At 31.7% G+C, this 15,112-nt stretch overlaps 1 protein-coding gene across 1 annotated transcript in view; it reads left to right on the top strand.

Moving 5' to 3' along the window:
- Positions 1-15,112, top strand: part of LOC106687239 (uncharacterized) — a gene marked incomplete in the record, with an annotated part of 403,205 nt that overhangs the window by 296,259 nt on the left and 91,834 nt on the right. The window contains 2 exon segments of the mRNA XM_067045014.1: positions 1,181-1,372; positions 2,477-2,684. Coding sequence (XP_066901115.1) covers positions 1,181-1,372; positions 2,477-2,684 — 400 coding nt within the window.

The raw sequence follows: 15,112 nt of genomic DNA, 5'->3' as shown, positions 1-15,112 counted from the left end.
AACTCTCTTAAAATATATTTTAAATATTAACTGGAGCGCAACATTATTGTGCAACTGATAGAAACGGTACAAATTTAGTTTCAACAGAAAATATCTACCTCATTTAACCTGCTAGTTTTCCTTATTCAGTTTCCCAGAAACATTGAATAATTCAGTTCCTCTTTATATGAAGGAAAATTCCAATAGTTAAAAAAGAAAAATTTAAAAATTATTCACGTTTTGAAAATAAAATACATCCGTATTTATGGGTTATTTACGTTTACTTCTTCACATTCCCGAAAATGAATGAATTTACGATTTTACTACCGAAATAAAAAATCCAAGATTAAAAAATCAGGTTATCTAGCTTGATTTTTTTATTACTTTAATAAAAACTGTATATACTTGCTTGTCGACATTAATAATTTTTACAACCATGACTATGGGAATAAAACAATGGGGACTGTTTCAAAAAATTGAAAAAATATTTTTTTCGTTCGGAACTTCATATCTTTAAAACTACCAACAACACTAAAAAGCTAATAGATTAAATTTGCTAACATATGAGCCCGGATAGAGCTGTTAATATCGAATAGTCCCCGAGATACCCTTTTTTAAAAAGCAACATTCCATAAAGAAAAATCAGTTGTTGCTGTATTTATTTTTTTATTTAGTTTTGGAAAAAAAATATGTCAAGAATCATTAGACGTAAAAATATCTATTAACACCCAAGTTAGAGCTATTTCATTGTACTACTATAAAGTGTTTTATACCTAGTTTTCTATTTAACTACTAGTAACTTATCGTAGGAACTACTACGATTAATTAACTATCAATTGGAATGCCACTTTATTATTACAAAGATAGGTTTCTTATTTGTTATTTTCTTTAAATAATTGCCTAGTACTAATTAGGTTGCAAAATAACCTTCATTTGTTTTATTTTTTTTTTTTACCTCCTTCATGGGAAGTTAAACATTCTAACCGGAGTGGGGAGGTCGAGTTTTATTTGGGGGGCCCACGAAATATAAGTCAACTTAACCCAGACCGGAAACGAATCGCAGCCCCTGCAGGTATCAAGTTGCTAAGCTGACGCCTTAGCTGAGACCTTTTTCCAATTAATGCCTACAGCTTAAATAAAGTTATAAAAAATACTATTCTATTTTGAATTTAGAGTTAAAGATTTATTTTCGCAATTGCAGACTGGTTCCCGGGCTGGCGAGGCGAGCGGAACAAGCAGCCCAACGACGACGGGTTCAGCGGGCAGGACTGCCTCGAGCTGAGGCGGCTCTATACCCACTCCTCGGGGGCCACCCTCACCGCCAGCTACCAATGGAACGACCGAGACTGCGCTACTCCCAATTACTACATCTGTGAGGCTCTTCCTAACGGTGGTAAGCAGGAAACTGTATACTGTAACTATAGGTGATACCAGTACCTTGACATTCTTATGTAGACCGAGCAGGACAAACCCAAAATAAATAAAATTTAAAGTCACAGGTCCCAACCTATCCTAACACTATCCTCATTACGTATGCCGATGACACGTCTATGGTCAGTGAACAATGATCCTTACATTGTATCCCAAACCCTCCAATCCCACATCACCACCCTTGAAGAATGGTCCCAAAACTGGAGGATTAAAATAAATTCCAATAAATCCCACCGAATCACATTTACCCTTCGACGTAAACTCAGGACCTCTTGCCATACAGTATCCTTTAATAATATCCCACTTATTCCTGTCGAACAGATCCGTTACTTAGGACTACATCTCGACAAACGGCTGACATGGAATCCTCATACAAGACTAAAAAGACAAGAAACTGCTCGTAGATTCCGACTATTGCAACATTTACTAGACAAACGGTCTAAATTGCCAATCCATTACAAAAGACTGATCTACATGACTATTATAAGGCCTATCTGGACATACGGATTTGAACTTTGGGGCTCCACTAAACCTTCAAATTCATCCAGAATCCAATCCTTACAGTCCAAAATCCTTAATGCTCCTTACTTTGTCACTAATCAAGTCATCCATCAGGACCTCAATGTTCCATATGTTGCCGATTTGGCCAGAACCAGATACCGTTCCTTCCATAATAAACTTCTCAACCACCCAAATCCACTTGTTTCTAACCTGGCTTCTCCTTCATTCAATAATGCTCCTGGGCGTCTGAAAAGAAGATGGCCTCGAGATCTCCTCTAGAAATGTTATTGGAGTTCTATCATTCTCCACATGTTTGTATCATGTCACTATGTCAGCTGCAGCAAATTTACTTGTTGTATATATGTGTATACAGTTGTAAATAATAATAAATAAATTATTTAAAAAAAAAGTCACAGGGAAGGTTCAGTTATTCACTCTTAGCCACCACAAGATACTATTTCAAAATTTTAGTACAGTTCTATCTAAAAATACTATTTTCTGTATACTATATACTGTTTAAAAATTTTAATTTATGTTTTCGACATCTGCTATGAACTCATTCCAGACAAGATGCCATCGGAGAAGGACATGTGGAGGTCTGAGTGCAACAGGACCCTCACCTTGACCATGGAAGAACCAGTTACCGTGGTCACTTCACCAGGTTTCCCTGACCACTATCCTGACGACACGATCTGCCTAGTCACGATAAACGCACCGTCGGCCTTCACCGTCCTAGTTGAATTCGAAGAACTGGTTTTGGAGAAGGAACCGACGTGAGTAATGATTAATAATATTAGCCCTTGTAGTACATTTTCCTGATTGAAATAGCCTGATACTAGATCATGATTAATGTGTCGGCAGTCACATTTTTATGGAAATATCTAAGTTTAAATAATAAATCTCTTGTATCCACAATATTTAAAACCTTCATCTCCACATGTTTTTATTTTGTAGAACATTTTATTGAAATTGGTAGTGTTGTAATAGTAATATTAAAGATGTCAGGAATTTATTTCAAGATAAGTGCTTCACTGCACTGTAATGAAATTCACTAATTATTTTTTGTAAGAACTGGAAAAAAAGAAAGAAACCAAAAATTCTACACAACAAAACACTAGGAGAAATCTAACTCAAACTATAATTTTATAATTTAATGACAAAAGTTGTAGTACTAACTGTTTTGAAATGTCGAAAATATTTAGGACTAAGGTTTCATGTTCTGTAATTTTGAAGTCAGTTAAATACGGATGATATATAATCGGCAAAAAAGTTCAGATTTCATCATATTCAAAATGGTTTTAATATTATATACTGTACTATACATTATATACTAAGTTTTTTATCATAGTGATACTGACTCCACTTGATATTTAAAAACCGATAGCCTGTTTAATTTCTTATGTTTTCTTTTCCCAAATGAATTTCGGAGCATCCCTTGGACATAAGTCCCTTCTACCTACGTCCTACGTTGGCTACAGCACTACTCCTGATGGTCTGGATAGAGATAAAGTCCATGCTGGGTTTAGTAAATTTATATTAAACTCATCCAATGCCACTTCCAATCAATTTAGATTTATATACAACCTCAGCCGAAAGTCTAAAAATTTCCCCTAGTCATGGTAACACAAATATGTAGGCTTTGATGTTCTTTACGCTCTTAGGTTTATTTAGAAAAACTAAATGCACAATAAGAGTTTGTATTTGCGGTTGGTTCCTAACCAAATGTGTATTTGACGATACTAAAATTCCAGTGATCTGGACTGTCAGCTGGAATGTCAGGTGATATAGTGTTTAATGAAAGTTCTTCAAATTTCCTTATCCACGTTTGCTTCAAAATAGTAGTGCTTTGAGCTAAAGTCGCCATTTTTTTTCATTTATTTATTATTCTCTATTATTACGTCCTTTTTTTTTTTATTACACACAATTGAAACGATTTTAAGAAAAATTCATATCGGACACTTTTTTGATTCGATGTGTCCAAACACAACAAATAAATAGCCAAAAACCAAAAACTATTTTTAGACCGGTCGTGAAAACTCAAACTATGACGGATTCTTAGTGGAAATTGAATTTGAAAACTATTTTATTCTTTAGGTATCCGATATGAACACGTCTTATTTGATGTACTGTTAAAAATAGTAAAAAAAAAAAATCTCATTTTATCGGAAATTTCAGATTTAGTTGAGCAGGAAAAGGATTGGAAGGCTGAAGATAAGATGAATGAGGGATCTTCTGGCCTAAAAATTAATATTAATAATACAAATAAAATGCCAAGTACTTGGTATGATGGGTTTGATGTTTGCCTGTAAGTGTATGCATCAGGGTGTATTATTGTGTATTTTGTTTTGGTCAGGTAGTTTCCTAATTCATTGCCTTTAGCGCAGTTCCATAAGTGGTGTTTGGCGTTTAGGTCACCTAGTGTGAAGTGTTGTCTATCGTTCTCGATTTTGCGGAGAAAAGTCTTGAGTGTGCCCGGTTTGACACTGGGGCTCCGGTAGAAGCAAGTGATTTTGTAGGACCGTTCGAGTCTTGACTTGATTTATTCTTTTTTCCCCTAGTAAAGCATTCACTAATTTATAGTTTCTTCTGTTTTAGAGGGATCAGGAAAAAAACAAAAAAAAGTACTAGGTGTAGCACATAATATGAGTGGGATATTATTTCCAATGTCCTTTTATACCTTTGACTATTTCTCATTGAGATTTATGTACAAGTGTGAAAAAAAGATTTATAAACATTTATTTGGAATCTCACAAATTAAACCACGCTAAATGAAAATTTTAATCCTTAGAAATTTTAGGGTGCTTCGCTGTTTCATTGGTTATTTATAGTTTGCTTCACAACACTAAAGATTTTGGTAGAAAAGCATACGGTGTATTCTTCAAAATATCCTCAGCGTTAATATGCAAACAAGAATTAGATAAAGAGACCAAGTTACACCTACTTAAGTCAATATTCTTTCCTATTCTTCTTTATAAGACCAAAAGTCAAATAATTCTTGGGAAATAGACAACTTGGTAGAGGAAATGAGATTGTTAAGGTAAGTAGTAGGAAAGACCAGAAGGGACTGTGTAAGAAATAATCGCATCCGAATCACATTTGGAGTGAAATATGCTTCTGAAGTCCTCGAAGAACGCCAGCTAAAATGGGTATGGCAACGTTTGTAGGTTTGGTGGCGATTGGAAGGTCGGCTAGCTGGTGGAAGCATGGCCAACGGGAAAGCGCCCTGTTCTTAAGCCAAGGTCAGCTATAATGATTACATAGTTGGGTTTGGAAAGGGACCCAGTTGCCTATTGGATCAACTCCGAAGGATAGCTCTAGATACAAAACGAATATATGGATTGAGACAGCAACAAGCCTAACAGATCTAAGGAGATAGAAAAAAAAGAGTTTTGAATATAAAACATATAAATGTGTTTAATAGGTGTCTGAAGGCACTTATCTATGCTTCAATTATGCACTATGCTTTACAGATGGTAGATAAACTAACTAATCCCCATTAAAAAAGATATAGATTTGAATCCTCGAATTAATTGCTTATAAAAAAGTTTCATTAGTGGGAGTGAAGTTGGTCAAGCGATGTTCCCCTCCCTCCTACTCTCTCTCTCAACCCCAAGAGGCTTTTCACCTGCTAATTGCCCACATGGAAAATAATTGGTCATTGGATCGAATAGTTTTTCAAAAATTATTTTGTGGTAATAGATGTTTTTCACCTTCTCCGAAAAATCTTCTTTTTTTTTATTTATCCCAACCCTATATAAATAAATTTTGATGTTAATATTAACAATTTATGTTTAACAAGATTTTATATATCTCATATATATTATATAAATATAATTTTATATAATATATAATAGTGAAACATTTTTTTTAACGTGTAATTTATGAGTACCTGAGTTCTGCTCTACCCCCAAAGGTTGAAAATAATCTCAAGAAATAAATGAATCCTCTCATAAGACGAACAGAGTACACGCCATTCCGGTGGGATCATCAGGACCAGTGATAAAGGGTTTGGTCCTTTATCGTCCCTCAATGTCAGAAAATATGGATCCCCTCAAAGCTTTACAAATGGGACAACCGTTATTTGATGCTCCCTGTTAAATTGTCTACCTCATCTGTTATATAATTTTTTTTTCTTTAGTTTTATTATATCAGTGTTATCAAGTTATCACTTTTTACTTAAATCATATTTTTATTTATGTTTGTATAATGTGATAAAAAATATGGACTTAATTACTAATTTTACGTATTGTAGAAATATTGGATTTTTTATATAAATGTCGCCTTAAACATTTATATACAGTAGAATCTAGAAAAGAAATCTCTTGCAAGTAGTATTGTATACAATACCAACAACTGCAACAGCAAATAGTATTTGTATGAAGTGTGCCTTCAACCTAAGGCGAGGCACTCATCTTTGATTGGCGTGTTGGATTTGTAGGGGGACTGCATATGTAAATTACTTGCAATGAAAAATGAATTTTTATTAAAATAAAACATTGTAACAGAAAGAAAAATCTATAATAATTTACAGGTAGTGTGGAGGGTGCCCGAAACATTTATAGTTAGAGAGAGTGAAGGGACGCGACGGCCATGCGGGTTGAGGCGTAGGTCCCAGAGCGCACGGTTTGGAAAGTTGTGGGTTCGATTCCCACCTAGGGCAGTTAATATTTATTTTTCGGCGGTCCCGAAAAATTAATCTTGACACTCCCACTTTGGTTAGTACACAGCGGCAACTCAGGTAGCCACCAGAAGATCCACCAGACCAACATGCCAGACTTGTTCCCCCCTCCAAATACCAGTGCCAGCTGAGAGAGTTAATTAATTTTTATTGTGGGTCTATGGATTTTAATAATGAGGATGATGGATGTGATTATATGGAAAGACGTGGACTTCCCTTTTCTTTTCGTCCTATATTTCTCTCTCCTCTGTTGCTAGGAGGCACTCCGGAATGTCTCTACTCACTCATGGGTTTATTTTCACTGAATAAGAGTTAAGAAATAATGACTACTTGTAGAAAAAGATGGCTCTCTCATCCCTTAAGTTTCTTCTTCCCACAGAGGTTGCCAGAGGACGTAAGTTTTTCTTTTGGACCACATGGGCGCTGGTAATATCTACATTATGGGTGCCCCCATTCAGACTTTCAGTTACCAGGTTACCTAAAACATATTTGTTTATTGAAATAAGTTATGACTGAAATATCTCAACGTGATTATTTAGAGAAAAATGTAGAGAAAAAATAGACATGTTTTAGGCAATACTGAATCGCAGAAACGTGGTGAAAAAAAAATCATAAGCTAGCCGAAAAGTTAAAAAGAAAAAACCTTGCGTAATATTGAAAAAACAGACAAAATGAACTGAAATTTTGCCAGCTTGTAACTGTCATAAGAACATATTAGGACATAACGTGTGTCTTTTGTTGGGAGTCTAACCTCAGTAAAAATTTTATTCATAAATAATAATAACTTTTACAAAAATCCCGAAAGAGCAAAAAAAAACCATTTCCGAAAAGCGGATTCTAAATGGTCCTAAAATTTACTAAGAGGACATAGAACGTTTTTTCTATTAGTTACTTCAAATGAGAGGTTCAATTTGATAACTAAAAAACGCGACACAAAATCTGGCCACACCGATTTACGAGTGATAGGAAAATTTTTCATGGTCGGGGTAAGGTTATGTAGTAAAGCGTTGATACTAAAGTGTTTTATTTATATCATGATTTATTAAAATATTAAATTAGAATTTTACGTAACTATTTGTTAGTCTGTAATTAAAAGAAAAAAAAATAATATGTTTAGCAGTTTTTAATTTATTTTTTAAAACGTTGTTGACCTATCGCAATCGTCTAAAACTCATTTATTTAGTCGTTTTTGTCCTTGTTTTCACCATTTTTCTACTTATCAATTTTGTTTGAGACGAATACGATTGGTTTTAATGGTACATGTTGACGAATACAATTTAAAAAATAAGTATATCCCTAATATAGTACCCCTTCCCTATACATTATACATCTTTAGTACAACCATTTGTAGTAATCATTTTCCTAAAAAATGGCCATTCTTTATCTGGAATTATTTCTTCTGTAGTCAAGTTATTTATGGGGATACTTCGACTTTGTGCCCAGTATCTCTCATGGTTACATTCCCTAAAATAGAGACTGATTCAATTGCCTTCGATGTGACTTTTGCACCAACCCCATACAAGTATATTTATTTGTATGAGGTTGGGGCAAAACTGTTTACACCAATAGTTTTAATAAATACAGTTCGAATTACTAAACTAAATACAGTATACACCAATTCTCAAAACCATTTTTAATAAACATATCACAATTTCAGTTAATCCTTCTGTTAATTATTAGATATTGCTATGTATCTGGTCGTGATGAGATAATTGCTGAAAACTTGAGTTAATTAATTAGTTTATATTGAGTCCTGAAAAACTATTATTATAATTGGATTTATTTCAAAAGCCTTGTGTGTTTACCAGTTACCGATTAAATATCTTTGTTTTTATAAAATATCGTTATCATTAATATAATATAATCAGGGGTGTTATTTTGTAATATGATAGTAAATAAACTACACAAAGGAAATAATTATTTATTTGCAATTTATTGATAAGTATTTATTTACAATTTATTCATAAATGGTATTATTAAAATGATTGAAATGATCCAGATAAATGGTTGCCATAAAATATGATTATTATATTACATTATTACTTATTGCCTAATATATACTTGTAGCTGCTGATTTTAATGATTCATGCCGTGGAATGAAGTAGTGTTAGGTGTCGTGTTGTTCATAAGGGATGTCCATGTCTCAAAGCACTTCGTCTGATCAAAATGCATCTTGCTCTCTCTTCGGTCTTCTTACTTCTGTACCTCTCCTCCTTCTGTCTCTTCTTCTTCAATCCGTTCTCTTTACTTCTGTCCGAACTTGTTTCAAAAAGGGGCGACCCCTTTTGGGAATCTCATTTCCTCATTGGCTATCATCAGCCACGCTCAAGAAAAATGCATTACAAAGGGTGGTACATTTAGAAAAGTGTTTGGTGCTAGTGTTGTTTATAATTGATCAGCCCACCGACAAAGTCTGCAGGCAATACCTTTAATAGAATTGCTCAGCAAGGACCCTTTCACCTGTCCATTAACCACCTGCGAAGTGCCCTTTGTCACCCGGCAAAGGTATGTCAAGACATATGGCAAAGACTTTTAAAATATTATTAATTGTTAATACCTCGATACATATCAGAATTGGAGAGCAGTTAAAAAAGAACTAAAATGTAATAAATATAATAGTAAGAAACTAGTGGTTATATAAATTAAATATTAATCTCTTCTAATGTTTGTTATTCTGTGGCATCCCATTTTTCTTAACCTGATTTTTGGTGTCTTGTTGGGGAGTTGATGTTTATTTGATCTTTTTCTTTTATTACTGACATGATAATTTTTAGTCATTTCCGATTCCCACTAACAAATAAACATTATATATGCGAAATTCAATATTCATTAAATTTTAAACAAATGAATGATCTATTGATATAATTTATGAGATATGTTGGGACATGGGTCAAGTCGTACAAAGATTTCCTCTGCTAAAGAGCCAGTACAATTCAAAAACATCCCTTTTATTCCTCATTTGGCACTCCGTACAACTGGTGCATTGGATCCACTTCCCCATAAATATAAATTTATTGAATGCATATATTTAGCACATTTTTTACCTACAAAAAATACAATTCAATCCCACTCAAGAAAAATTACAAGAAATACAACAAAATCGATATAAGTGATACTGCTCATAGATCATAGTAAATGGTAGTCACAGAGGAGAAATGCGACTAGTCAGGAAACGTTTATATGCTTCGTGGAGGATTCTAATTGTTGCTAGGGAAACTAAAACCGTTGGGCCAACGTAACCCTATGGCCAAAGTGCGTCGGTCTCCCCTTAATTAAAGAAATACTTGAACTCCGTTGAATTATAAACACAAATTACCACGGCGACTTATGGTTCAATGTAAAACCTTAAAACCAATTTGATCATATTGGGAAAAATATTTCTCAATGTGAAACACACAGTAGTACAATGTATTAAATTAAGCCTAATAAATATATTTTATAATGTAGCACATGGTATCCAATATAAATCGGTCCGAATGCTTCTCATGGCCATATAAATAAATAATAAAAAAATAATAACAAATAATAAATAAATATAACAGGAAAATATTGTGGGTCTACTTCTATATTTCACTAACTGCTACTGCATTTCAACTTATAGTACAAGAGCCGGGAAGAAAAAAAGGCAGTTATCTCACCCCAATTTTTGATAACTTCAATAAAAACTATGTATAATTACTAGTCAAAATTTATGAGTCTGCCAAGTATTGTTAGGGGGAATAAAAAATGGCGGCTGTTTCAAAACCTTAAAAAAACATTGATTTTTCATTCGGAACTCTATATCTTAAAAACTACCAACAACACTATAAAATCTAAGAGAACATTATTTAAAGAAGAGTGAATTTACTGAAATATTAGCCCTAAAAGAGCTATTTACGTCCAATAGTTCTCGAGATATAGCTTTTTATAAAGCAAAATTTCTTAAAAATCTACTGAAAGATTAGTAGTTAGTTAATTTATTTTGATAAATTTATATCTCAGAAATTATGTGACGTACAGATGTCTATTAGCACTTAAATTAAAACAAGTTTAATGGACTATAAAGAAGTTTATGACCTTTACCTTTGTAGGAATAATAGTTTTCATGATATTTGCTAAAATAAATTGATTTATAGTTGTTCCGACAATAAATTTTATTTATGAAAAACTTTATTTCAGAAACCATTGGGCGTAGTGATGTCTGCCAGCGCTAAAATTAAAGCTAGTTAAATTTACTACAAAATAGTTAATTATGTTTGTCTTTGTAGGAGTAGTATTTTTTATGATATTTGGCAAAATAAACTCACAAAATGTTAATTTCTAGTTGTTCGTATAAAATGTTGAATTTTTGAAAAAATATATCTCTAGATCCATAAGACGCACATATGTCTGCCAACACTAAAAATAGAGGAAATTTAAGTTACTATAAAGTAGTTTATAACACTTTTCTTCGTAGAGGAAGTAGTTTTTATGATATTCACATATGAATATAAATTTGGCAAATGAAAATTTGTCCAAACAACTATAAATCAATTTATTTTAGCAAATTTCATGTAAACTATTACTCCTACGAAGATAAACATCATAAACTACTTTATAGCTCATTAAACTAGCTTTAATTTGAGTGCTAATAGACATCTGTACGTCAAGTGATTTTTGAGTTATAAATTTTTCAAAATAAATCAACTACTGATCTTTTAGTATGTCCCATACAACATTTTTATGAAAAGTTGCTTTTTAAAAAGCTATATCTCGAAAACTCTTTAACATAAATAATGCTATTGGGACTCATATTTTAGCAAATTTACTCTTTTTTAAATGACGTTCTTTTAGGTTTTCTTGTGCTGTTCCTACTTTTTAAGATATAGAGCTCCGAATGAAAAATTAGTTTTTTTCGCTTTGAAATAGCGGCCATTTTTTATTCCTCCAACCTATACTCGGCAGACTCATCAATTTTGATTAGTAATTATACATAGTTTTCATTAAAGTAATCAAAAATTGGGGTGAGATAACTGCTTTTTTCTCCTCTTGGGCTCTCTAATAGAGGCGACGCGTGCTGGTAATGCGCGGAGGAATCTTTGGATTTCCAGATAACAGATACTGTTTTATGGACTTATGGTCTTATTTATGGTGAACCGATTCCGATGCTAAAGCTTGTGTATCTTTAATTTAAAAAAGACAACTAAGTTACTGTTGTCGACAATTTTTTCTCTATTTTTACGGATTTATATATAAAATAATGGAAATATATATAAACATGCCAAGTGGTAAGTTAAAAAAATTAATTTTTAAAAATTATTTTAATATTTAGTATTAATGATTATAATATTTAATACACCTCTGAAGCTAAGGATGTTATCTCAACATAACATTGGAACCAAGGATTGGTCGGCGAGGTATATATACCATACCCAGAAGTCTTTACGGTCATGCGGGAAAGTGGAATAAAACGCAAACTTCAGTTTGGAAGAAAAATTCACAAAAACTTTCTTTGTTCAATTCTTTTATACTTTTTAGAAACTATAACATGAATGGACTAATAAATTCTGCTGCTAAAAATAATACTAATTTATAATTAAATAAATAAAAATTATTTGAGAATATAAATAATTTTACATTAGTATAAAGCATTTGATTGTTAACTTAAAAATACTAATTTCAAGAAAGTATACTGTAAGAAGTTCCTTTTCCTTCGATGAACAAATATTTTTATAGTTTATTTTTTATGAAGATAAAAGAAAAAAATGCACTCTCTAGTCTATGCTTTTAATTTTAAATGGATTCCCTTCCAGCCTCAGGCCAGGTTTGCTCAGCCAACAGCTTTTCATATCTCTTACCATTCTCCTCGTTTGTACCAAAATACCTAAGGTAAAGATGGAGCCGATTTACCACGGAATATTTCTTCATTAAATAGGAGGGAAGAAGACTGAGAGTACCTTGATAGTGTTCCTCTAATGAAACAATGGGCTCCGGAACTCTCCTATCTGTAAACTGATATTTTAGAGAAATTCTCTGTCCGAGTACAAGGGGGAACAAAAAGACCTACTACTCCCTCTGGAGGATCGTATGACCGCATTATGTATCGCACAATACCCACCTCGTCTTTAGCAAAGTTATTGTTAAACATTCTTCACCAAATACAATTAATTTTATACAAAAATAATAAAATTACTAAAATGGTACAATAAAATACCAACAGTGTAAACTAGAAAATTGGGTTAATAATTAATTCGAAATATATAAATAAAATTGAGATAATAAATAAAATTACTTATATACTGATGAGTAGAATATTAAGTAAACAAGATAATGGTTAATATTGTTAAAGTTTAATTAAAAAATATGTAACAGATATTATAGAAAAAATGAAAAAGTAAGAGGATCTAATAATAATAGTAACTTATAATTAACTGTTTAAACTCTCCTAGAATAAACTGCAGAGACGAGAGTCAATATATAAAGAAAATAAATTATCAACAAACTCATGTAAAAATAATTCTAAATGTAATGAAGAAACTTCGAACTAATAAAGTGCCCTTATAAATTTATAAATCATCAATTAAAAGTCATAAAGATCATCTATATATTTGGATGACACAATAAATTATGAAAGAAATCTAGAATACATTAACATGACATATGCTGAACTGTATTGTTATATAAGTAATAGAAAATTACTCTATTAGGCTAAACAAAAATAGTTTTAAAAAAAATCCTATAGAGTCCTCTAAATAATGTTTCAGTTTCAGCAAAATAAAGAGAGATTATGGTGATGTACGTTTTAATATTTCGAGAAATTTTATTTTTGGAGGTAACTAATAGTATTGTTATAAGGTAGCTAAAATTTATTTTAATTAGGGAAAAAAGTAAATAAATAAATTTTTCTCAAAATTAAATTATGATTTCAATAAAAATTATTTAATAGTGGTTTTATTAAATTTTACTTTATATTTTAAATATACTAATATTAAAGAAAAGTATTTTAAGTATAGTAACTAACATAAGCAAATCTGACCTGATTGTAGGGTTAGTTCAGATTTGTTAAATAAAATATTAATAAGTACTTTCAGGAGTCTATTTTAAGAGCACTATTCAGTACTTTAAGAATAAAATATTTTTAGCAAATATATGTGGCAGCATATAAAATACACATAAAAAACACAAATTCTTTAGTGTAATAAAATAAAGTTATTATTAGTAAATATGTTGGAACTAAATAGTTTTGTTTTCCTAATAAAAAAATATAGTAAAAAATAATCTTCAAAGATAAACTCATAACATACTAACTTCTAATTTAATATTAGTTTTATCTCCATTTGTTGTATATGGAGTTAACTTGTTGATAAGGCGAAAAAAACAATATGGAATACTTATATTGATTTTTTCTCTAAATAACCACACTTTAATTCTTCATTTGTCTAAACCGTGGTTCTACATAAATATTGTCAACTGCCAATGTATTTCTGTACCACAATGGTTTTCTTAAAGACAATATAATGCCAACCCAATCATTCGAAGACTGCATGAAAATAGCATGCAATCATCTCAGAATATGTCAGTTATATGCAATGACTGATAAAAATTACAATTTTTTATTTATTGAATGATATTTTCCTTATTAAGTTATGATTTAATAAGGAAAAAAAAAATTTTTTTTTAACTAAAATGTTCTAATAACGTTTATTATATACTTCTTGTTGCTTTCTTCACAGCTCCCGTAGATTATCATCAAAGTGCTCACACCCCTTATGTTATCTCAAATGACCTTTACCTGGATACTAGAATTTACTTACTTTAGTTATTATTACCAAACTAATTAATGAGAAACTGGATATAAATAGTCCAACCTGATATAACTATCGATAAAAGGTTTTTTAATGGACTAATGGATGAGTGGGCAACACAAGCTTTGGTTTAATCATGATTTTTTTACGATGCTTATCCTCACCACACAACATGAACAAGATAAGCTGTTGATATTGAACTAATCCGGTCTCCTTGGAGCTTACCCGCTGGATTCTGACCTTTGGCCAAGTGGCAGAAAAAGTGTAACGCTGACCCGAATAGATATTATCGTTATCTAAAGCTTCAATAGACTGGTGCAGGATCTTATCTTCTAAAAATACCTTGTTGCGAAACAGAAGGAGCTTGTAGACTTATACAGAAAGCAAACGAGTTTTAATACATCTAATTATTAATATTCTTAATTATTCTGATTAATTTTCACAATTAATTAATTGAAAATTCTAAACCATAGGAGACCGGACCTTAAACTATCATTGTGATTTATAAGAAATATTTATTATTCTAGTTTTGTTCCCTGGTATATTTATGAGGTAAATAAGGTACTATTATAATTATTATGCTAACATTAATTATGAGAGTTGTTTTGTAACTTATAATACCTCCTCTACCCAAAATATACGTGTTAAAGTAAATAATATACGTTATAAAACACTCTAGGGACCAAAATATTCTTAAACAAACGAGCCAAAGTTGAGAAATCAAATTAGTTGATAATTGTTAGAGGAAATTATTTATATA

Source organism: Halyomorpha halys, unplaced genomic scaffold (assembly GCF_000696795.3).
Source record: "Halyomorpha halys isolate HHAL.00 unplaced genomic scaffold, Hhal_1.1 Scaffold934.1, whole genome shotgun sequence".
Classification (NCBI taxonomy): domain Eukaryota; kingdom Metazoa; phylum Arthropoda; class Insecta; order Hemiptera; family Pentatomidae; genus Halyomorpha; species Halyomorpha halys.
Note: the sequence above shows the minus strand (reverse complement) of the source record. Positions and strands in the feature narration are given on the sequence as shown.